The 26,008-nt window shown below is 40.7% G+C and overlaps 1 protein-coding gene across 10 annotated transcripts in view; it reads right to left on the bottom strand.

Annotated features, from left to right (window-relative positions):
- The window catches only part of ST7 (suppression of tumorigenicity 7), a 240,472-nt gene that overhangs the window by 213,039 nt on the left and 1,425 nt on the right, over positions 1-26,008 (bottom strand). Inside the window, exon 2 of one of the 10 annotated variants that reach the window (XM_055314572.1) lies at positions 23,202-23,320. The exons of the other annotated variants lie outside the window; for them this stretch is intronic. Within the exon in view, the coding sequence (XP_055170547.1) occupies positions 23,202-23,205 (4 nt within the window). The 5' untranslated portion in view covers positions 23,206-23,320. The remainder of the gene's footprint in view (positions 1-23,201; positions 23,321-26,008) is intronic. 10 annotated transcript variants of the gene reach the window in all.

The raw sequence follows: 26,008 nt of genomic DNA, 5'->3' as shown, positions 1-26,008 counted from the left end.
TGTCTCTGCCCCTCTCTCTCTCTCTCTCTCTCTCTCTCTCTCTGTGTGTGTGTGTGTGGTGGTGTCTCATGAATAAATAAATGAAATCTTTAAAAAAAGAAAGGAATCATTTACAGTGGTGTGGAAAGAGTATAAGGTAATCACAAATGATAGTGCAGTACCCTAGGACCATTACCATTCCCGAGACGAAAAGAGAAAGAGGGAGTTACCAGACCAGGAAAGTGAAAACCATATAGAGAATAAAAACCACATAGGAATACTGTGGTTAAAAAATAATAATAATAAAAATAAAATAAAAAATAAAGAAAAAAAATAAAGAAATACTGTGGTTTGGGTAGAAGAGAACAGCCAGATGATTCACTTTCTCTAGGCCTTCCAATCTCCAACCGGCCTTCTTCCCATTGGCTAAATCCAACCAGAAGACAAAAGACTAGATATCTGACTGAGAAAGTTCACGTTAGTCACCACCCATGGCCCAATGTAAGGGAATAGAAGAGTAAAAGCGAATTTGAAAGAGAAAACAAAGGATGATTGTACATTATGCTTTTTCCAATCATTTATTTAAAAGGAGGAAAGAAGATACTACATATATTCTCAGCATCGATTTCCCTATAGTGAAACCACTGTTTGCACACCATATTTAAGAACCTCAAATTAATTTCCCTTTTGGATTCTGGTCACTCGGACAGATTTCTTCCATGTCAAAATATTCCTTCAAATGTTTTAATGAATTCATTATATTCATTTTAGTAGCTTAGTAGTATAGTCTTTGGTATAAAAACACCACCAAAGGTATTCTCTTAATCTAAAAACACTGTATCCATTGGTTTCTTGTTTCCTTGTTTGGTAGTAAATATACCTTCTCAGATCCATGTAATATATTCTATTATAAAATTCAGACTAGGGGATCCCTGGGTGGCTCAACGGTTTGGTGCCTGCCTTTGGCCCAGGGCGTGATCCTGGAGTCCCAGGATCGAGTCCCGCATCAGGCTCCTGGCATGGAGCCTGCTTCTCCCTCTGCCTGTGTCTTTGCCTCTCTCTCTCTCTCTCTCTCTCTCTATCATAAATAAATAAATAAATAAATAAATAAATAAATAAATAAATAAATAAATAAATAAATCTTTTAAAAATAAATAAATAAAAATAAAAATCAGACTATATTCCCCCAAAGAATTGCATTTGCTCCCTTGATCAATGATTCTTTTACTTAATATATACAAAAGTCACTGGCCAGTTAGACATTATCCATTTTAGCAAATAATTGTGTCCTTAAGTTTCTTTGATACTTTTTAAAAAGAGTGTCTTTGGAGTCCAGCAAGTTAAGTATATTTACTAATTAAGACCAAAACATCTTCCTTTGTGCTTCAAATGAAAATTTAGAACCTTGAAGACATTATGCTAAGCAAAATAAATCAGTTACAAAAGAATAAATATTATATGATCTTTTTTACACTAGGTTCCTGGAGTAGTTAAATTTATAGAGACAGAAAGTAGAATAGTGGTTGCCAGAGGCCAGTAGTAAGAGAAAGGGGAAGCTTTGGTATTTAGTGGGTTTCAGTTTAATAGTTTCAGTTGGGGAAGATGAAAAAATCCTGGAGATGGATGGTGTATGTAAATACACATACACAATTAAAAAAAAAAGGAAATTCAGAAACTAGGACATCTGTTTGAACTGAGGCAAAAAAATTCATTTCTTATCTCTACTTGCTTTTCCTATCTAAAAATATCTTTTACAAGATAATCAAAAGGTATCACTAATTTCTTTTTTTTAATATTTTTTTATTATTTATTTATGATAGTCATACAGAGAGAGAGAGAGAGGCAGAGACAAGGCAGAGACATAGGCAGAGGGAGAAGCAGGCTCCATGCACCAGGAGCCTGACATGGGATTCGATCCCAGGTCTCCAGGATCGCGCCCTGGGCCAAAGGCAGGTGCCAAACCGCTGTGCCACCCAGGGATCCCCGGTATCACTAATTTCTTAGCCAAATTTCTATCTTCAATGTATTTAGAATTCCTACTACTGTTTGGGCTTAAAGTTTTCACATGAGGGGACTCAATTTCAGTCCTGATCCTTCTAAACAAACTCTACTTCCCAACCTAGTCTCAATTCTTAGATTAAAAATTTATGTAATTTCAGAAGCAGTCTTCAGATTACCATGTGCATGGCCCATGCAAGATACTGAAGTTTCAAAGATGATTAAGTCAAGATTACTGCTGTCAAGGAGCTCAGTTAGCGGAGGATATAAGTATGACTGGATAATATTTCCTCTTTCCCCAAATTCAAGCAGGTAGTCAACCCTGCTTATTGCCTCAGGGAAAGCATGTATCAAGATGGAAAAAGTAGGAGCCTATGGGCTTTGTCAAAACAAAAGACAAATTACTTATAACAGCTCCAAATGGAAACTACCAAATACACATCAACAGTAGAACGGATAGGGACGCCTGGGGGGCTCAGCGGTTGAGCGTCTGCCTTCGGCCCAGGGCATGATCCCCGGGTCCTGGGATTGAATCCTGCATCGGGCTCCCTGCATGGAGCCGCTTCTCTCTCTGCCTGTGTCTCTGTCTCTCTCTCTGTGTCTCTCATGAATAAATAAAATGTCTAAAAAAGAAAAAACAACAACAACCAGTAGAACGGATAAATAAATTACAGTTATAAAATCCACTGGAAGTACTACATAGCAAAGAGAATGAACAGACCGTTGGTGCAACATCATAGACGAAACTCACAAATAAAACGTCGAGGGGTGGAATCCAGACAGAAAAGAGTATGTATTCTATGATTCCGTTTATATGAATTTCAAAACAGGTGAAATTAATACATGGTGAGAGAAGGCCAGAGAGCAGTAACCTTTGAGGAAGGGGGTTAGCTCAGGGTTAGCGATATAAAAGGGCTTGAGGAAGGCCTCTGGAGTGCTGGATAATGTTCTCTCTCTCAATCTGGGAGACAGTAACACAGATGTGGATCCTGTCATAAAAATGCACTGAACTGCAAACTAACAGTTTCTGCTCTTCCCTATATATCAATGTTATAGTCAATTAAAATTTTACTTTTAAATTTTTCTCTCATTTTCAGGGAAGATAGAGTAAAATACATAGTATATCAGATGGTGGTAAGGGATATAAAGAAAAAAATAAAACAAAGATAGGGCATAAGGAGTGCCAGAGTATGCAGATAGATGGGAAAGGGATTTATAATTTTCAAGGTCAATAAAGGCTGAACTGACAAGTGACATTTGGTTAGAAACCTGAAAAGTGGGGCACGTGGGTCGCTCAGCGGTTGAGTGCCTGCCTTCAGCCCAGGGCGTGATCCCGGGGTCCTGGGATCGAGTCCCACATCGGGCTCCTTGTGTGGAGCCTGCTTCTCCTTCTGCCTGTGTCTCTGTCTCTCTCTGGGTCTCTCCTGAATAAATAAAATCTAAAAAAAATTAAAAATGAATTAAATAAAAGGTTTTTGCTCCATGTGTATACACCAGAACAAAACAAACCAAGATAAATCCTTAGAGGAAGGGGATTCGTTGGCACGGACAGTTAGTATGCTGAACAAGAGTCAAAGGGATGGGTTTACCTAGACTAGAAAGAAACCAACCCAAACTGGAGAAAGAGAGTTGGAAAAGAAATGACTCATTTTTGCTTGCTCACTCACAATGAAGACAAATATTAAACAATCACTAACCTCCCCATGCCTGAAGACAACGCGCACACACACACACACACACACACACACACACATGCTTTCAATTTTTTGTCAAGGATCAGACACATAAGGAAAACTTCTAACAGAATGGTGACAAAAACAACAAACAAGACACTTTACCAAATTTTTATAATTTTATGTAAAAATACACAAATATATATAAGTATATATATATGAAATATACATAAATATTTGTATATAAAAGTATGCATATTTATATATTTATAGATATGTTTAGGGGGCAAAACAGATGCTATTTTTATTTTTTATTATTTTTATTTTTTTTTCAGATGCTATTTTTAAATAGGGGGTGATAGAACTATACACTTCAATGGATGAATTTCTCGGTCTATAAATGATACCTCAACAAAGATAGTGAGGCCATGACTTCAACTCCCAGGATGCACCTGATGAGCATCCTGAGGAGAGCTACAAAAAGCTAGTCACTAGCTGTATGTGTCTACTGAGCACCTGAAACGTGGCCAATCCAAGCTGAGAGGTGCTACAAATATAAAACACACACTGAATTTCTTAGTACAAAAAAATATACTGTAATTATCTCAGTAATTTTGTATACTCAACACATATTGAAATGACAGTATTTGGGATACATATTTGGGTTACATAAAACACATTAAAACTAATTTCATCTATTTCTTTTTACTTTTTTAATGTGTCTTCAGGAAAAATTTCAGATTTCATATGTGGCTCAAGTGTGGCTTATATATTATATCTCTATTGGATGGCACCACACTAGTTCTATGTTCACTGAAGACAAAGAGTCTATCTAAATAATGTTTGTGTCTTCCTGGGAGCCTGAAGCATAGGAGACCCTCAGTAAGTATTTGCTAAATAAATAAGTAATGAATGTTTTCACAGCAGTAGTTTCAACCTTGTCATTTTGAGAGTGCCTTCTGGAAGTGCATCCATCCTGAGGAAGGCAGACAGTCAGGTCAGGTAACCTGAATTGCCTATTCTTGCCTTTCGTTGATTATTTGAAAGTATTTTTGGTATGCCCTAGAGGTCACGACTTACCCCCTCATACGTTAGTTTAGTACAACGATCATTTTAATCACTAGCCTCAATTATTTCAGTAGCTGTGGTCACAGAGATTTCTAAAACTAAGAAACGCAGAAATCTACTGCCTTATCCTTTGAAGCCTGCCCTCTAGTGCTCATATTATTAGAATACATTTGTCCACAAAGATCATTTGCTTTACATTTGCTTTAACTATGAAATCTGCACACAACAATATGTTACAACACTCAGAAAAATAGAGTAAAAACCAAATGTTGCAGATAGCTAAAGTGCTGGCCCCAAGTGAACCAGTTTAATGAAAGGAAGTCGAAGAGAAAACACCCTTCAATCTCATTTTTAAAAATATCAGTAAACATTCCATTTTTATTAAAGCGGACAAACTCAACCTAACTTCCCACCAATATCACTTCCAATTATACCCACTCAAATAAACACTCTGCCAGACTGATCAAAGTAACTCAAAGTTGGGACATGGGCTGATTCGGGAAAATACTTAGGAGTCCGCCTATAGAATTATAAAAATGTCTCAAGCACTTTGGATTTTTATAGGTCAGAACAGGGGTTAAATATCCCTAAACCAGCAAAGGGGTAAAATAATGCATAGTATTAGGACTGGCTAGGAAGTTTCCGGGAAATAAGAAAAGAGGAGCGTGGTCATGGTAGGCGATTCCTAGTACCAGATAGAGCCTGACTCCAGAAGTGGGAACACGAGGAGCCCCTGGGCGACAGGCTTCCTGGGAGGTCTGTCCGAGCGAGCAGTAGTAAGGTCAGTAATGAATCTGCAGAACTGAGTGCCAAGAGCAGTCTCAGGGGAAATAATAAGTACGACGTTCAAGGCGGTGGTGCCCAGTCAAGAACCCAAAGCAGAGGCCAATTTTCAGTGACAAGAATAGAACACCCGAGGAGGAGCAGTTTTCTGGCCGCAGCCTTGAGCAGCCAGGCCAGTGATGCCACAGCAAGTCCAAAGGCCTGGGGAGGGTGCATGACAGGATGCACGTTCTCAGTGAGTCACTCCCGCCCATGGCCTCCTATACCTCAAGCGTATCCCGGCTTCACGGGGACTTCCCTAGGACCCAGCTAGATGCCCAGGGATGAAAAATATCCACAAATACCAAACCCATTTACCTGGCTGCACATCAAACATGCGACCACTCATTTATAGCTTATAGCTATAAAGGTGATTATGAGGTGATTATGAGGATAATGAAGAGGAATTCTCTAGGACACTGAACTCCAAATAATACATTTGTTCACTTTGCAAGAAGAGAAGGCCTAGACTCAGAATCTTATATAAATTCCTGGGCAGTGGCTTACGTCCTGCTGAATAATCAGGGACTTGAAAGGAGTGACACTAAAGGATTGGTGGCTAGGAAGTTGAAAGATCGGAGACTGTGGATGGACCATTTGAAAGGGCTCGGAGGATGAGAATGCACACACACAAATTCTCAGGAAAAGGCTCAACTGAAGAAGCAGCTCTTAATCATCCTCAGTCTCCTTTGTTGGTTCCTCCCTTTCTTTCCAACCTCTTGGAGTTGGAAGGCCCCAGAACTCAATCTAGAGCTTCTTCTCTTCTCTATCTATACTGTCTTTGAGTAACCTTATCTAATCTTATGGCTTTTAATACTACCTATAGACTGTGTCCAAAAGCTAGGTCTATCGCCAAACTCAAATATCCAACTATCCACCTGACATCTCCATTTGAATGTCTGAATATCTTCAACTTAACATAACCCAAAGCTAGTCTTCCCCAAAACCTGCTCCTTCTTCCCCTCAAACTAGACTTCTCCATTTCACTTGATGCCAACTGAGATGGGTACATGGATGCTCTCTAAAAAGAATCTGATATTTAGTAATAATTTTCTTAAAAACTGAAATAGCTAGAATTCATTCCTTCTGACAGTGGCATCTGAGAAAACTATCCATTAGTTCCTGCTACCTAGATCCGTGGCGATGCTGTCTACTTTTGTCTTTTCTGAAATCTAACTCACCTTTTCATTTGATTCTGAAAATTTTCACTTTTCCTTAAATTGGCAAGGATTAGTTGCTATTGCTTGCAACTAAAACCCCTTACACCCTGTATAACCACTAGCTTTCAGCTCACTGACTCTTCGACTACCCCTGACTCCCAATTTGCCACCAAACCCCTGTCCTCCATCCTCCTTTCCACTTAGAGTTAGGATGAAGAAGCAGTCCATTATAATACACTCGAATCACACATGCCCAGAAATGTTCTGCATGTTATCTGAGAAATTCTAAAGATTAAAATTATCTTTCACAGAAGTATTTGGTCCCAAATTGATTATGTTCAGCTATTCATGGAAAACATGAATAATAATAATGGGTAGGAAGTCTGTCAGAGGACATTCCCTGCAGCTCATCTAAAATAGCCTTACTCCACAAATTCTGATAATCCGTTCCTTTGATCCCACATGATCTCCATGGCAGCTAACCTCAGTCTAACACAATTAATTATTCACGATTTCATGAAAGGAAAGGACCACGTCTTCTCATCTCTACACCTCATGTCAGGCAGCCTCGATAAATGTTGAATTTTATCAGAAAGTAATACAGAAAAAGCTTCACATTTTTAAAACAATCACCATACTTCACATGATATGCCCTCTATGTTGAACACGTTGTCGATTATCCACTACTAATAGACCTAAATATGAACTCTTGGCTAAGTCTTCCTACCATATTCAAAAATCAAGACGGGAATATACACGAACCTACAAAGTGCTTTATTACATTGATATTTCTAACTAATTCATTAATTAGCTTAGGTCAAGTTTTATGCCTATCTTAGAAATAAGAATACCGTGTTTACTCACATTCTTCATATCCCATCTTTTTTAAACAATGTCTTCTATTTAAACTTGACAATTACATGAATAAACAGAATGATCCACAAGAATTTCCCAATAATCTCTGCTCCTCCCCCCTAGTTTAACCTTAAAATGTCTAATAGGTTGAACATATATGTCTCAAAGGTAACAGAATGTGTTTTTCCTCCAAATAATGTATCTTTCCTTTATAAAGGAAAGCCTCACAAAGGCATAGGCAAGCACCATCTAGTGGCAAAAAGAAGTACTCCAGAGAAAAACAGTTAACATTGACAGATCAAAAATTAAATTAACTACCGAAATCTAAATCATGGACATTTGTTGTTCAGGAATCAATTTTGTTAAAATGTTTAATAACCATGTGGAGATTAAAAATAAGGCTAGTTTTAAGATAAAGATTCACACTAAACGTCATTGGGACAGTGTAGGTTCGTTCACCTGTTTACCTAAATTCTTGAGTGAACGTCCTCAACTTGGGGTGGAAAGAAGTAAGCAAACACCTGCACGGAGCACACCCACTCTGCTAAGCACCGGGCACATTCACATATGCTGCATCTTACTGAACCCCCACAACAACTCAGTAGACAGGCCATGAAAATTCCCACTGTACAAATAAGGAAAGTGAACCTCAGATACTAAGCTACTTCCCTTAAGTCATACAAACATCAAGTGATGGAGTCACCTCCCCACCCACAGCTCATCTATCACTCGGTGCTTGGGGAAAGTAAAGTCCTACAACACGTCAACCGACCGGGCACTTACTTTAGGTCACACATAACTGGCTCCAACATGGGCTGCTGGCGATCCCTTAGACAATCCCCTAGACTTCGGAATTAATCCGACTGCTACCTAAAGGGGCCAGAGCCTGTCTTAGCCCTGAACGTACTCAAGTGTATCAGAAGGACCACGGACTTAGGTGTCAGGTCTACGTCCGAGCTGGCGTGAGCACACTGGTATCACCGAGCACATCTTACACAGCAGAGCCCGGGACTGGGGGGGCTGGGGCTGGGCTGGACGCAAACGTGCTGGGGAAGAAACACCTGCTCTCACAGAGCCTACAGTCCTGCCCTGAGTAACTGTCCGTCTAGTGGAGGAGTGACATGCTAATGTAGCCTCTTGGCTCACTGGGAGAGACTACCGGACCCATAACCTGGTTTGGGGCAAAAAGGAGGAGTTTCTTAGAAACTGTTTTAACTGTGTAAAGAAAGGCCTCTTCACAGATAGGCCTTTACATATTACTCACCCCAACTTTCAACATTTTCTTCTCTTTGTCCCTCTTTCCTCTCTCTCTCTCATACACACACACACACACACACACAGACACACACACGCAGCTAAGATGAGTATGTGCAAACTGGAGCATGTACTAGAACTTCCACTTTCTCGAAGACAGGCCCTTTACAACACAGTTCAGTTATTCAGGTCCTTACATCTTCGCCCATTTAAGAACTGAAGGATCTAGGGACGCCTGGGTGGCACAGTCATTTGCGCATCCAACCCCTGGTTTTGGCTCAGGTCATGATCTCAAGGTACGGGATCAAGTCCCAGAGCTCCAGGCCTCCATGCTCAGTATGTAGCCTGCTTGAGTTTCTCTCTCCCTCTCTCTCTGCCCCTCCCCCTGCTCATTTGCACGTTCCCCACGTTCTCATTCACTAAAATAAATAAATAACCCTTTAAAAAAAATAACTGAAGAATTTAACAAGTAGATGATGGCACAACTTAATGAAAAAGGGTAAGACTTGGAAGCCAGGTCTATTGAAATTCCAAGTCTGCAGTAACTAACAGATTATTTGGATTTTTTTTTTTTAAATAAGGATGGGGAGAGAACGCTTTTTTTTTTTTTTAAAGATTGTATTTATCCATGATCCATGAGAGACACAGAGAGAGGCAGAGACACAGGCAGAGGGAGAAGCAGGCTCCATGCAGGGAGCCCGACATGGGACTCGATGCCAGGTCTCCAGGATCAGGCCCTGGGCTGAAGGCGGCGCTAAACCACTGAGCCACCCGGGCTGCCCAGGAGGGGACACTCTTAAAGAGGAGTTCACCTCTTCTCTTTTGTTCCTGAATATTTCAGTTCTCAACTCATAAGGAGGGCCAAGCAAGGTGGCCCGGTGATAACACACAGTGGGGAGCGGCACCAGCACAGAGTTCCAGCTGCGGGGTGAAGAGAGCATCTGTGCAAGAGAGCAGCCCCACCTGGGGTGTCAGGGCCCAAGCAGCATAAGAAGGTTGTAAGAACAGGTAGTGACCCCATGTGTGATGCCAGAGCTGAGTAATGTGAGCACGACATCTCCTTAGCAGAAGTGGAGACAGATGCAGAGGCACTAGTGCCGGAGCCCAAAGAGGATGGCAGGGCCTCTGCGGAGGACTGCTCAGCATGTGGTTTCAGGATCCAAGTGTGTCAGAGCCATAGTGAGGTGAGGAGGGATATTAAGAGACCTTGGTTACATACAGATACATTGAGCAAATAGTAAAAATATTAAAGATAAGGGGACCCAGGTTTCTCACTATCAGTGGAGCAATGAAGGAAAGGAGGAAAACTAAATGAATCTCAGATTAGATTGGAATCTGAGGTATCAACATGAACTCATGATTTCAAGGGAGACAAGGAATAAGTAGAAATAAAGAAATATACACGTCTGTATCTACATATATTCCCTTGCTCTGTCCTCTTGAAAGGACTGGGAACAGCAATACTCTAATAGCAAAAAGCACACCTTATGCCCAGATCTTGGCTCTAATATTTTTCTCCACTAAAAGGAAAGAAGGTTCCTTAGAGAAATTGTCGATTCCAAGGCTGGAGCCGGTAAAGTACAAGTTGTGACTAGAACGTATTAGAAAGTAATCAAGTCCTCAAAGAATGACAGGGACATGTCAAAAGAATACAGAAGCCAGTTTGAAGGGGCTCACCTATGCCAAATCTGAGACAGTTGAACCATCAAAATAACAATGAGTAACAAATTATAGCCCCTGAACAAAACAGGAAACCAGGAATCCATACTAGTATCAAGAAATTAAACAAAGGGGCGCCTGTATGGCTCAGTAGGTTAAGTGTCCGACTCTTAGCTCAGCTCAGGTCTTGATCTCAGAGTCATGCTCAAGCTCTACCATGGGCTCCACAATGGGCCTACTTAAAAAACAAAAAAAAGAGAAAGAGAGAGAGAAAGAAAAAAGAAAGAAATTCATACATTAGAAGTCTGATGAAGAATTTACATGGTTTCAAGGGACTTCACCAAATACAACTACAGAACAACAAAGAGTAACTTTACAGTCCTGAATCCCTGCAGATACCAGCTTAATCAAGTTATCAAAATGAGCATCACCACTAATAGGACAAATAAAAATAATATACCACCTGAAAGGATCCAATGCGAAAAACAAAGCATCATTACTGTGATATTCCAAAGATGCATACACAGCTTGAACTTAATTACCGAGAACCACTGGCTAATTCCAAATTGAAGGGTATCCTACAAAATAACTGGCATATAGGGGCACCTGGGTGGCTCAGTGGTTGAGCGTCTGCTTTTGGTCGTGATCCCGGGGTCCTGGGATCGAGTCCAGCATGGGGTTCCCCGCAGAGAACCTGCTTCTCCTTCTGCCTATGTCTCTGCCTCTCTCTGTGTCTCTCATAAATAAATAAACAAAGAACCTTAAAAAAAATAAATAACTGGCATATATTCATCAAAAGCATCCAGGATATGAAAATCAAAGACAGACTAAGGAATTATTCCAAACTAAAGAAGACTAGAGAGGCTCAGCAACTAAATGCGATGCATGATTGCAAACCGCAACCTTTTGCTATAAAAAGCACATTACCGGTAACACTGGTGAGACTCAAATAGGGTCTCATAAGTAGTTACTGGTTGGTTATTGATTAATTGGTACTGTACTGATTTCTGATTAAGTTGATTATCAAAATCAATGTATTTTGATGGTTTTACTCCAGTTATGTAGAACACCCTTGTTTGTAGGAAATACATACTAAAATAAAGGGAGTCACACCAACAATGTTCTCTCCAATGGTTCTGGAAGGAGGAAAAAAAAAAAAAAACAACAAGTAATGGTTCCCTCCCTGCTACTAACACCCTAACACCAGAGTATTTATTACATTTTCAACTTCTCTGTAAGTTTGAGATTATTTTCAAGTAAAAATTTTAGTTTGAAAAAAATGAATAAGGGCTGCCAGAGAGGCCTCCATGTACACTGTCAGTTGTTCCGTATGAGCGACATCAAACAGAAGGGCTCGGCTTAGAGAGGAACACATGATGAGGGGGAGAAGGCCTAGGGTCCTCAGAGTCCATGGGCTCATGGGCCTGGATGCACCATGGTGTAGGAGTAAGACTCTGGAAGGAAAGGTCAAGCTCCTCAGAAAACAAAGGCCAAGGAGATTAAGGAGTCGATGGAGTATATGGGTAATGAGAGGCGCTTAGAATCTGGGATATTTGGAACCATTTGGATTCAGATCAACTAGAGGTATCCACCTTGCAGAGGAGTCATCTGGCTTCCACGATAAGAAAAGTAAGGAATTTTTAAGATAATTAAGAATAGGAGCATGGAAACGATGCTGCATGAAGTAAAGTAAGCTCTGAGGACACGTGGAATATTAAGGTCAGTACTGAGTATCAACCTCGGAAGGTTCACTGGAGCTAATGCAAGAGGGCCTAGAATGTTGTTAGGCTTAGATGTATCTATTTTATCTGGCAAGCAACAGCAAAATTCCAGGGATCCCTGGGTGGCGCAGCGGTTTGGCGCCTGCCTTTGGCTCAGGGCACGATCCTGGAGACCCGGGATCGAATCCCGCATCGGGCTCCCAGTGCATGGAACCTGCTTCTCCCTCTGCCTGTGTCTCTGCCTCTCTCTCTCTCTCTCTCTCTGTGACTATCATAAATAAATAAAAAATTTTAAAAAAAAGCAAAATTCCAGTATGCAGAACAGATTAGGAGAGATTAGAGGCAGAGAGATCTTTTGGGAGACTATTATAAGATTATAAAGGCTGAAGTAAAGGCAGAAGCAGAAATTGAAGAGAGATTCGTGAGGCAGGATCTGCCAACTAACCCATATAAAGGAAAGCACAGATGAAGATTACTAAGTGTCTTGAAAGTGGTGGGATCTTTAAGAAAAACCGAGCTCCCATCCTCACAAAAAGAAGAGGGGGAGCTGGTGAAGAGAGGGAGCTGGTGATCTGCGTCTCAATGGAAAAACCTCCAACAGGCCGTTAAGAATGCCAACCTGGAGGTTGGGAGAGGAGTAGAAAAGAAATCTACACCCAATTTACTTATGTCTCTATGAGATTACTCAAGGGTACAGCTTAAGTAAAGTGTTGAAAACAGAACCTTGAGAAAGACTTTTTCTAAGAAAAAAAAAATGGTCCAAGGAGTCAAAGAAAAATGCCTTAAGCTAGGCCTTCTCCCTTCACCCTCATGTCTACTTCCCACCTTTCCCACTCTGCCCTCTGGCTTCTAGATCAGCCCATGAGAAACTCCAACGAGGGGCTGAAAGAGTAAGAGGACAACAGGGACAGGCGTTCTCCGCTAGGTCTCAATGTAGGAGTCCTGCCAGAGTCACAGGCTGGCCGCGACTCTCAACCAAAGGGCACAGCCTTTCCACAGCTCTCTCTCCAGGTCCCCGAAACCGTAGCCTCCCCACGTCACCTCAGACCTGCAGGTCCTTATGGCTCCCTGGTGCTGGTACTGCACTATTTTTTATTACTAATAAAATATCCTTTAGTACTACCTGCCCACATCTTCATAAATAATCCCTTGATTAAATTCTTCTCAACAAACAATCTGACTGTATGATCTGTTCCCTGCTGGGACCTTCAGTGGCATAGTGCGCTTATCTTTGCCAGCAATAATTCTCTCCATAATGAAAATCAAAGCATTTCATTTCCCCCACTCAAAAATCCTCACACAAAGTTGTAGTCAACAGCCTTTTCTAGGATCCACCCGGTCCATTCTACCTTTGGTCTCCTCTGTTGCCTCTCAAGATACCGGATTCTAAGACCTCAGAAGTGGGATTCATCCTCACTAATCCTGTGGAAACTGGTGCCTCCAGGGAAAAGGAGCTCTGAAGACATCAGAAGAGCTTACACTGCAGTCAGGAAGCAGCCTCTCCCTTCCCTGGCAAGGGACACATTGTTCCACACACACTGGCCCAGCATTCCTGACCTATTGTTTCTCTCGTAGAAGACTGCCAATGGCCGAGTTAGCCTACCTGTTTTACCAGAGAACGTGAGGCTGGCCAGAAGGAGACGAGGAATGACTCAGCTAAACTCCTGGCACCTCTCCCTGCTTATTGGACAGGATAAAATTTATTGATGCTGAGGAATGTAGCAAGGTGCCAACCACGAGTCTGTGGAATAGAATCCTGGAATTGCCCACCCACCTACTGAAACTGTGGCTTCCAGATTAAAACCCCACCACCATTCAGGGTGTGGTGCCCCAGGCAGCTGCATTCCAGACGAAAATCGCCTCTGAAAGACCAAGCCAAGCAGACATGTTGGCCCTGACTTACCAGCAGTGTGCAGACAGTGCTGCAAAGGAGTTTGTGGGGGGCAAGGAGAGAGATTAACCAAAACTAGGCCATGAAAGTCCTAGGAATCACACTGAAAAGTCAAAGAATTGCATAGAAAAGACCTGAACTTCTGAGTATCAAGTCACATAAGAACGTACTATTCCAGCACGAAGGGATGTACCAAACCCTGATAGTGAGGTGGCTTTTCTCCCACCTGTAAAAGAAACAAATTCCATATACTCTTGTAGAACAGACCTGCCCTGGCAATACGAAGCCCTGTCAGTCCCACAGAAACCAGCAGTGCCTCAATGGCTGCTGAACGACACATACAACTGGAAGTGGAGATTAAACTAACAGCATATCACGTGGCACACACCAAAGGAACAAAAAGGTTGAAGTCTGGTAACAGCAAGATTCGGTGACAATGTTGCCTGGTAAAGTATGTAATGGAATAACCACTGTGGTAAATTGAATCGCTGGTCAACATTCTTCATATCTTCCTTGTTTTGGAATTATGATCCACATCTTTGACAGCCGACTTTGTAGCAGCACCTACTAGAATTGACAGAGTATGTATTTCCCGACCCTACCACGTTGGGCTTGGCCATGTGACTTTGCTTTGGCCAACAGAAAAGGAGCAGAAGTGGCCATGAGCCAGTTCTCGATATCGCCCACATGAAGTTTTACATACTTCTACCTGTCTTCCTTTCGCTCTTGCCTTTTCCCAGAATGGGTAGCTGGTTTGTCTAAGAGACTGAGAAAAATGGAGCAGACTTGAATCCAACCTTAATCCAACCCGCAGCCAACAGACTAGAGCCCAGAGCCTGGATATCAGGAATCCAGACTAACTCATCTGAGTTGAAACCAACTCACAGATCAATGGGGACAAATGATTACTTACTATTCTAAGCCACTAGTTTTAAAGCACTTCTTTGTTTGTTTCTATTTTATGTAGCATTACTGCAGCACTCTGACCGCTACAACCATCTGCAAAGTAATCTGGCAATATCCAATAAAGTTAGAGATGTTCGGATGGCCAAGAAAGGGACGCTTCCAAGTACATGCCCTAATGAAGAGGTGCTCAGCTCAATCAGATCTACACCTCCTTTTTATAACAAATAATTTTAAATACCCTCTTTCTATACCATAACAAGCTTAACAGATAATCTACTCTCCTGCATAAATTTCCAAAAAAAAATCAATATAATATCCTAACAGTAACATAAAGGAAAGATGAACAGAACATAACGTATATAACTGGGGCCAGACCTAAGATGATACAGGCAAGCGGCCTTGGGTGTGTAATTCAAGGAAGCAAAGTCCTACAAGTGCTAAAGCTGTGCTTGCAGGACCGTGACAGTGAGTATATATCCTTAAATTCTGCACCTAGGCACCTCACTTGCCTCACCCCAGGCCCAGTCCTGTTTAAAATAGTTCAACTGTATTCAGAATGCAAAGTTTTCATGACTTTGGTAGAAGACTTCATGAAGTAGACAGATACTTGTACTCCTACAAAGCATCACCAAGAAGGCAAAATCTACCAAGGCAGTCTGATGCTAGAGGCTGTATTAGTGACCCAGACACTACAAACTGTATTGCCACTGGGGTCATGAGTTTCCAAAATGGTTAACAATTTTTGGTGAAGTTCTGAACAAAGTAAAGTCTTTTGTCAATTTACACGGTAGTTTGAATTCTAAAAACAAGAGCATATACTATAACTATTACAAATATATTTTAGGATTACATGTAGAATGAACACTCTGGAGTCACATAATTATAAACAGATTTTTTTTTTGCCTATATGAATACCTACGGGAGATAATCTAAAAGTTATGTGGGGCACAAGCAAACACACACATTGCGGGTCATCAAGCATCCTTGTCCTCATCCTTTTAATGCCAAACATTGTGATAAGTAAAAAGGTCCCCCACAAATGTCCAAACTTACCCTATCGGGTCCCATTACCATTAATAATCCCTTCCCTGGGGAAATCAGACACAAGTGCAAAGAGGCCCAATGCAGCATTCGCTGTCCATTCGTAATGTAATGTATATGCCTTGGTACATTCATACAATGGAATACCATGCAATTAAAATAAATGTGCTACAGGGGCACTTGTAGTACTTGGGTGGCTCAGTTTGGTTAAGCTTCTGACTCTTGATATCAGCTCAGGTATTGATCTCAGGGTGGTGAGTGTGGGTGTGGAGCCTACTTACTAACTAATTAACTAACTAAATAAATAAATATAAATGAACCACAGCTACAACATGTAAAAATTTCATAAGCGTAATGTCAGATAACAGAAACAACTTACTGAAAAGTATGTCCAGAACCCTTGGTTATTATCTTATTACTACTTATTTTTGTAAATATTTTAAAGTCACAAAAATTGCTATATATTGTTTATGAATACATTAAATAAAACAGACATGATGACCACACCTTGGTCATATTTCCATTCCTCCACACCCACCCCACTTTTCTAGTTGCCTGGTCAATGACCAAAAGAGATTTCTATAAAGCTAAATATTAATAGCATTCACATATCAATAGCATATTTTTAATGAAATATAATGTTTTATTGAGATAATAAACTGAGACTGCAACAAAGGAGGGTAATCCATGTATAATATAACTATCTTAATGTCTAAGTATTTTTACATCTCCCTTAGTTTTTGCAGGTATTCTAAACAGAAGAATACATATTAAAAAGGCCTTTGTGTGGGCAGCCTTGGGTGGCTCAGCAGTTTAGCGCTGCCTTCGGCCTGGGGCGTGATCCTGGAGACCCGGAATCGAGTTCCACATCAGGCTCCCTGCGTGGAGCCTGTTCTCCCTCTGCCTGTCTCGTTCTCTGTGTCTTCATAAATGAATGAATGGATGAATGAATGAATGAATAAATAAACCTTTGTGTTCTACTTCTAAGTCATGTTTATTCCTCAAGAGTAAGCTAGACATGAAACAAGGGGGAGCCATAATGCTCCAGACTCAGTAGGGAAAAGCCCTTACCAGTGCCCTCTGCTACACGACTCGGTTTCCTGGCTAGTTCCAGCCTGCTAATCTCTACACTTAATATCATTTAAGTTTTCCCTTGGGACTGAGCAATAATAAACCTCTGTTCGTTCTTAGCTGGGAAGTTTTGGTGCAAGCTTTGAATTTAGATTTCCTCCCACTTGAACATTAACATGTCTTAGTTTTAAGTATCTTACTTGCTTTCTCAGTCACATAGATTCTCATGGGTAAAGCTAAAAATGCTCATTTTTAAGAAGTATAGTTCCTTTCACTGTCCTTTAAAATCTACCAGAAATTATTACATTATTTTCTGTAGGTAAGCAAAAAACAAACAAACAAAACAAGTTTGTAAAAACCAATCATTTTTAGAAATACTTTTATAATAACCAAAACCAACTATCTGCATATCTTTATTCAGACTTAACTGCCATTGCTTCTATACTTTCCCCTAAGAATTTGATTGTATGAATAATGTACAGAAAAAAAGTTTACTTAGAATAATGATTTTCTCCAACAGATTAAATCTGCTATAAGATTTTTCATATTACATTTTTAGACTTTTACTGAATGATAATGATAATGTGCATACAACTTCCAGTTTAGAGAAAAAAATAATCAAGAAGGAACTTTCTAATATTTAAAAGTTATCATTTAGCCTCTCCCACTTCATCTCTCAAACGTAAGGGAGCAACCTAAAACATTCTCTTTGCTAAAAGAACCAAACAAGGTAGGAAAGACTTGTCTCTCTAAACCATAATGTCAAGTACTCTAAGCCTGAAGTGAGAAAAGTATAATTATAGTTTTGCTCTATTTGTTTTGTTTTGTTTTAAATAAAAGATATCAGTGATGGAGGATAGGCATTCCCCTCCCACAAAACCAGATCACACCAGTTCTTACTATGTGACACTACAGGAACAGAAACATATATCCTGGAAGGACACCAGTTGAGTCAAGTGAGTGCAATAAACACCCAAGAGCATTATTTTATCAGTGCTATTAGTAATACTTGACAAACAGTACCCTCCCAAATAAATGAAAAAGATCAATTTGGTAAAAAAGTAAATTTTATTCTCTCATTCCCAAGAGAAAGCAACTAGAAACTAGAAAGGCTTAACAGAGGGAAGAACTGTAAGCATTCTACTATTACCTAGTGCTAATCAATAACACTTACACAATGCTATTACAGTGGACTTCATAACAAAACGAAAAAAAAACCTCTAACTGTAGATCACACAAAAACCCAGATCCAAACTGCTTAAGAGCCACTTCTTTTTTTAAGACTTTTATGCCTCCGAGTGTTTCAACTGCTTGTGTTATTTTAAGTTGTTTAGCTTTTTTATACAAAACACAACAACAACAACAACAACGGACAGACAGTCCTTGCTCAGTGACGTGAGAGATTCCTTCAAAGTCTTCTCCAGGCTTGCTCAAATTTTCAAAAAGACTGACCTTAACCAAGATCCTTTATTAGATCTGTAAGTCAATTTAAGAAAAGTTAGACTTCTCCACAAAGTATGCTTATAGCTAAGCACACTTTCAGTTTCCTAAAATTCAGAGAAGAAAAAGTGCCTTCTCAGATAAATCTTGCCTTATTTTGCTGCGAGATTTAGTATTGGAATTAAACAGACTCCTTGGGCCACAGCCACAGCTAATATAGAAATACTGCTGGAGCTAAATGAGCCTGTCAGCTTCCTGTTTTAGCACAGCAGGTAGTGCAAGAATGCTTGCTATATTTGAATGACTGGTAAGAGCAACACATGAGCAACTGCCCTGCTCCTTTGTAACATCAAAAAATGAATTTCATTACACATTCTCTCTCTTCTGGGAAAGTAAAACCTCTTTATAGGTATCTTTACAATGACATCTCAAATACAATAAGGATGCTAGAAGATACTGTTTCATATGTATAACAAACAGACTGCTCAGTACTGTGTGGTTAGAAACAGTCCAGCAAAGGGCACCTGGGTTGCTCATTCAGTTGAGTGTCTGAGTCTTGATCTCAGCTTGGGTCTTGATCTCAGGGTTGTAAGTTGAAACCCTCTGTTGAAAAAGCCCTGCTTTAAAAAATAAATAAACCCAACAAGCCATTACCCTGCTTAGTACAACTCTTAGATATTCTTTAGAAAGACTATCCAGGATAAATGAGATCCCATTATATATTTTAACTATCATTTCACTGTGAAAGCCCATAGAATACAAACTTCTAGAGAAACAACCTACTGTATAATGCCTTGGGTTTAAATAACAGTCTACAAAGCACTTTCAATTTACCAGCTCATATGAAGTTGCATTCCCGTTAAGGAACCAATTTTACCACCAGGCTGGTAAGCCAAAGGCAACTGATCTCAACCACAGAAATATTCATAGAATGCCCAGAGTTGTACTTACTCTAGTCTATTTAGCACTTATAAATACTCCTTAAGTTGTGTTATTTGTCCACTTCCACACTTTGTGTCCATCCCATTTCAGCCCCACATTTAGACAATTACCGAGCGTGCTGACCTGACCCTTCTGACTAGTTTACGTCACACTGTCTCTTCTCCTTAGTGTTTTCCGGTTCTGAATTTCTCCGTTAGTTCCATTCTGGGCAAACTCCTCCTTTAAATCACAAGAACCCTCTTTTTCCTCCATTGTCTTCTAGCTTTTGTCCCAGTTACCTAAGAAGAATCCTTCTATCTCTCTGAGTTTCAGTTTTGAGCCAAACAATAAGCCCAACCTTGAACCCTGGGTATGAGCAACAACCCTCTGAACCTGAGGAAAGAAAAATCTTAGGTGGTGAAGTAAAATAAGAAAAGTACCCCTAGTGCCATTAATCTTGGAAAGCCTTAAAAATACTAAAGCATTCACCTTTTCACGTGTCATCACTGGGTGATGACCAAATGATGGAAACATGAAGATGAAAGTGTCATAACCCCTGCTGTCAAGTTCTTCTGAGTATACTAAGGAAACAGTCCCATCCAAAGCTCTCTACCAAGTTCTCATCCTCATTCATAAATTAGGCTGTTTTCCCATCAAAACATATTTTTAAAATGTGTTCACTTGTATTGTTTCCTTCAATCGGACAACTAGTATCATAACTATAGTTATTTCGTCTTGCTGATTTTCATTCCACATGGCAATTAGAGTATGAGCCATGCTGTTCATGTGGGATATAAACAGACAGACGGGCAAGCCCAGGGAGCCTAACAACCAAGGATAAAGCAAGCAACACAGTGCCAGGCTCATGTAAGAACCCATTAAGGGTTGACTCTTCAACCCCTTCCTAGTTCAAATCACAAAATTTACATTCAATCTTGTTTTGAAGATATGACTTTACCATCTATGGCCCTTGTTCTTAGGGAGCAAATATACCCGGAAGGATTCATGAACAAGACAATATATTAGAGGATGATAATTGTTCAGCATAGAAAACAAGTGCAGGAACTGGGAGGAATATAGCTGACATGAGATTGCAGGTCCAAATCACAACTGACAAGAATAATACAACTTCAACCTCCAGGTACCTGCCTGTCCTCTCCAAATAAATGAATGAACAAACCAGTGGATGAATGAATTAACTAATGAATGAACACAGTTCAGGGTCAGTGACACGGACTAGATAACCAAGTACACAATATATGGTTGCTAATATTGTTTATGTGCTCAGGGCTCAGTCCTAAAGGATATCTCATCTAGAGTTCAAAATAAATCTCAGAAATGGAGATTAATGTCCTCATCTTATAAATGGTAAAAGTCTCCCAAAGTAATTTGTCCAACGTTACCCAGCAGATGGCAAAGTGGGATCTGAATTCAAATATTCTAAATTCAATGCTCCTTTCACCTCATCATAGCTGGTATTTCTTTCTTTTAGCAGATATGCAATACTTTATGGAGAAAGAAACATTCCAATAAAATTGGCAATGAGGCAAATTTCTTAAACGCTGAAACTATTCTCACTTTGGCTTCTCATATAAACTTTGAAATGCTTCTTTAGTTAGTGGAGGGAATATGCAAATATATGAACTGAAAATTGTGCTTAAGTATTTCTAATCACTTCAAATTATACTTCTATGTGTTAAGTTTCATAATGCCTGACAATAGCGCTGTGAAAATTTTCCCAGCCAAATCTTTCTTCTATTATCCTATCCTTCCTCACATACAAGAACTTTTCCCGTGTTAGTAGAATCCCGAGCGCTTTCCTTACAGGTAATATAAAGTACCTAACTCTGCAAATCCTATGTCTGAAGTTCCAGGGTATAGTACACAAACTGCCTCCTAATGCGATCAACTTTGTACTTTTAACATTTTTTTATATTAAATTTACTTTACAATATGGACCAGAACGATAGCCTTCCTTATACTCTACCCCTGAAGAAAGGATCAAAATATTTTGGGGGGCACCTGGGTGACTCAGTGGTTGAGCACCTATCTGCCTTTGGCTCAGGGCATGATCCCATATCGGGATCCTTGCAGGGAGCCTGCTTCTCCCTCTGCCTATGTCTCTGCCTCTCTCTCTGTGTCTCTCATGAATAAATAAATAATATCTCTTAAAAACTTATATATAAATATTTGGAACATCTCAGAGTAGTCTTTATAACTTAGGAGTCAGTGAACACAATCCTCCATCTCCTAAGAAATGACTACATGATAGATTCCAAAATCATTTCCTAAAGAACAGTATTACTGCTAGTCACCACAACCAACTGACAACAGTTTTTCATTCATTCAGTAAATACATAGTAAGCACTAGACCCAAACAGTCACTGTTCAAGATCCTGGGGATACACACTGAGACAAAACAAGACCCCTACTCCCATGGAGGTTACAGTCACCTGAGGTACAACTATAAGAATGCATAAGCAAACAAACAACTATATTGAACAGTGCTAAGTGCTATGCAGAGAACTCAAATCTGGTGATATTACAGACTTAAACTGGGTCATCAGGGAAAACCTCTCAAAAGAGTGAATTTAAGCAGAGATGTGACTAGTAAGACTATTGTGCAAAAATCAAGTAGGAAAGCATTCTTGGTGGAGGGTACAGCTAGTCCAAAAGCCATAAGGCAAGAACAAGCAAGGTATATTTAAGAATAAGAAAGAACAGGGGCGCCTCAGTAGTTCAGTAGGTTGAGCATCCAACTCCTGACTTCAGCACAGGTCATGATGTCAGGGTCCCGAGATGAGCCCCATGGGGCTCCAGGCTCAGTAGGCAATCTGCTCCAGATTCACTCTCTCCCTTTCCCTCTGCTCCTGCCCCCCCACCCTCCCCAGCTGTGCTCACATGCTCTCTCTCTCTCTTCTCTCTCTCTCTCAAATAAATAAATCTTTAAGAATAAGAAAGAATCACAATACGTCTTGGAAGGTAGCAACCTCAAAAAAGAATGGTAGAAGTTCAGCTAGGAAATGGGTCAGACCATCTCACTCTGTAAGCCAAGGAAATATATCTGGATTTTATTTTCAGTGAGATGGAAAGCCACTGAAGAAAGCCACATAGTGTCTGAAGTTAAATTCACTGTATATTCACATATATTAAGTCCACGTATTTGTTTCTATACCCTGAACTCAATGAAATTTATCCCAAGACACTGAAACAGAATCTTAGAGCTAGAAAGAATCTTAAAGAATATAAAGCTATCACTGTACGTGTACCAAAAATGAGGGCCTAAGAAAAAAGTATCACTTACGTTGCTTCATTAATGGCTGAGACAAATGTCTCCAAAAATATGTAAGGGCAACTAAGATGTCTGGGATGTATCCTAAACTCCAAGCTGACATTAATTAGAAAATTGTCCTTTTATGTGTTCGCGAACTGCAACACCATGCATTACATGCATGTGACCCATCACAGAATTTAAGTTTTCGTGTCAGTTTCCGACCTCGGTCTAAAACTGGTAATTTGGGGATCCCTGAGGGGCTCAGCAGTTTAGCCCCTGCCTTTGGCCCAGGGCGTGATCCTGGAGACCCGGGATCCAGTCCCACATCGGGCTCCCTGCATGGAGCCTGCTTCTCCCTCTGCCTGTGTCTCTGTCTCTGTGTGTGTGTGTCTCTCATGAATAAATAAATAAAATCTTAAAAAAAAATAAAAAGAAAAAGAAAACTGGAAATTCAAGTAAGGCACTTACCCATCAACCTGTTGGATCAATTGCATTGTTCCAATCCCAACTGACTGGGTACCCCACCACTTGGAGATTCCTTCATCCAGTGAATGGAAAGGAACTGCTACTATGTGCAAGAAATCAAACTGGAAAACAAAGAACTAGAGTTGCAACAAAAATTCATGCAAGGTAAAATCTGCCAAAGTGCCTCTCAGATAAGTGCTCTGAAAGGTGCAGGGAACAGCACTTTGAGCTGAAAGGATCAGCAGGCAGCAGGCAAGCTGGTCCCTGAAAGAGGAGTAGGATTTACAGATGGGGAGAACATTCTAGAACAATAGGCACAGGAGCAAAAGACCTAAGTAAATTGCAACCAGGCCCTTGAGACAAGAAATACAGGGTGTTAAACTTAGAGCAACTATTTCCAATATGAAAGCACTCAAAACTGAGCCACACTTAAATGACACGCATCAGGTCAGTAAAAGAAGAGTCTTGCGTCTGTATTTACCATCTTAATTAACACGAAAACCTTTTATAATATAAACAAAGTTAAGCCTGGGTCAGACTATTACATCTGTTTTCTAAAAAAAGAATTCAATAGGATTTCAAAGATCTTTGAAAGCTTGCTTTTCAGGAAACGTTAAAAGAAATGGAATATCGCTTAGGCGGCCTGGTGCAATAGCTGTAAAGGTGCACATTTTAAGAAAAGGTGTTACCACGCAAAGTGCTTTAAATTCAGCATCCAAAATCTCAGAACATAGAGTACATGAGAAGGTGCTATCCACACTACAGTATAAAGTGCTATTTGAAGACTAATCTATTCTACTGTTTTTCTTGAATAATATCCTGCATGACTGCTCCTAGCTACGATGAACTTCCTGCCCTTTTGGAAAAGCATTTTTTTAGGAAATTAATCCACTTGAAAGCTAACAAGCAATAACAGAATTTGGGGTTTTTAAAAATCACGTTAGAAGTTCATTCTATTTTCAGTAAATCACAGAACTACTTCAGCATTCTCCTACCCGACTGAAGGACAGAGCATCAAAAAGTCAATTACCAAAGCTAACCAGTAGGTGCTATTTCTAATGCGTTTGTTTTCTCCCTGTCTTTCTGAAAATTCATTTTTCATTGCAAGAATTGGTTGCCTAGGGGACGTTTTCCTTCCTGACGTGGTCTAATATAGAGTACCGTGGAAGTCCCTGACCTTTATCCTTAAATGGCACAGGCTCAACGCAGTGAAGGTCAAGTGACCACAGATGGCAGGAGTGGGCAAGTCGAACAATGAAACTCAGGCACCCCATAAAAGGTATTTTCTTTTAAAAAAAAATATCTTACTTATTTATTCATGAGAGACATGGAGAGAGAGAGAGAGAGAGAGAGAGAGGCAGAGACACAGGCAGAGGGAGAAGCAGGCTCCATGCAGGGAGCCCCATGTGGGACTCGATCCCGGGTCTCCAGGATCACGCCCTGGGCCCAAGGCAGGTGCTAAACCCCTGAGCCACCCAGGGATCCCCTAGAAGGTATTTTCACTTGGAAAACTATACATGACACAAGAGCAGCAAGGGTATCCTTGTTTATTAAAGTCCCTTTTTTCTTACTATTTTAAATTCCACACGATTCATAGTTCTCTGAATCTGACGGGCACTTCCACAGCTCTGGGGCTTTGGCAGGACCACTCTCTGCAGCCCCAACTCAGAACCATGGACTTCCCGTCATCCAACGAGGTTCAGCAGCTCCCACTGCCTTGCCCTGCTCCTCCACTTTGCACTCTCAGAAGCTGCTCCCATGTGGTAGACTCCTCATTTGGCCTGAGTCTTACAAACTTGTGTATCTCTCCCACTACAGTACCTGTCACAACGTCCTATGCGGAGGAGGCATTCAAGAAATTATTTTTTTTAAGAAATTATTTTTTTAAAAAGAAAACTGAGCAAAACACATTTACCAAAAAATAGGATCAAACGAGGTGGTAAATATGAACGTCGTCGTAGGTAATCAAGCTGTTCAGAAGAACGTGCCAAGCAAGTATCTGAAACATTTTTAGCAGATTCCACAGTCGCACAAAGTACAGAGTTGGGCCTGGGCTCCCGGCGGCCTCCCCGCGACGTGTCCTCACCTCTGCCGAGGAAGGAGGCCGGTGCTCCCTGCAGCTCCTGAGGAGCCGCTCTAGACTCGGTGGCCTCTCTTGCCTTCACTGCTACAGAAAGAGTGAGCACCCCAGGGCTTAGGAACAGCAAGTATCAGTCCCATTAGAACCCACTTAGATCTTCCTGCAAGGGCCAGTCCCACTAGGAGGGTCCGAGGTCCCCATTTCCCCCATCTTCTCACAAAAATAGCAGAGGTAGGTGTCTCTCCATATGCTTCTCCTTCTACCTTCCTTTATGACTAAAATGTACCTAAAACCACACTGAAAACAGAAGCCCGACATCACTAGGGCAAACCGCCTCGGGGCCCCTCCATTCTACACCTGGTGCCACCCGGCCCTCATGGGCCGCACAGCTTCATATTCTCTCTCTCTTATAAGCTCAAATGAGCAACAATCCTATACAAATTAACAGAGGTATGTGTGGGATAGGCCAGACCTAAAGTTGCCGAGAAAGGACCTTACAGCACTTTCTTCCTTAGAAACTCCCCAGTTTCCCAGTAGGACTTCTGCTTCTTGCTGGTTCTGCTGCGGCGTTGGTAAGGGGCCACTTGTGGGCAAAGGGGCACGCGCGCACACGCACACACACACACACACACACGATTATTCAACCTACTTTTAAACAACGTAGTATACAAAGGTGTGCTCCAAACTACAAATTTTTAAATGTGTACTGAAAAAGAAACGTTCGCAGCTT

This window comes from Nyctereutes procyonoides, unplaced genomic scaffold (assembly GCF_905146905.1).
Source record: "Nyctereutes procyonoides isolate TBG_1078 unplaced genomic scaffold, NYPRO_anot_genome, whole genome shotgun sequence".
Lineage (NCBI taxonomy): Eukaryota > Metazoa > Chordata > Mammalia > Carnivora > Canidae > Nyctereutes > Nyctereutes procyonoides.
The sequence above is the reverse complement of the archived record's forward strand: the minus strand, read 5'-3'. Positions and strand labels throughout refer to the sequence as shown.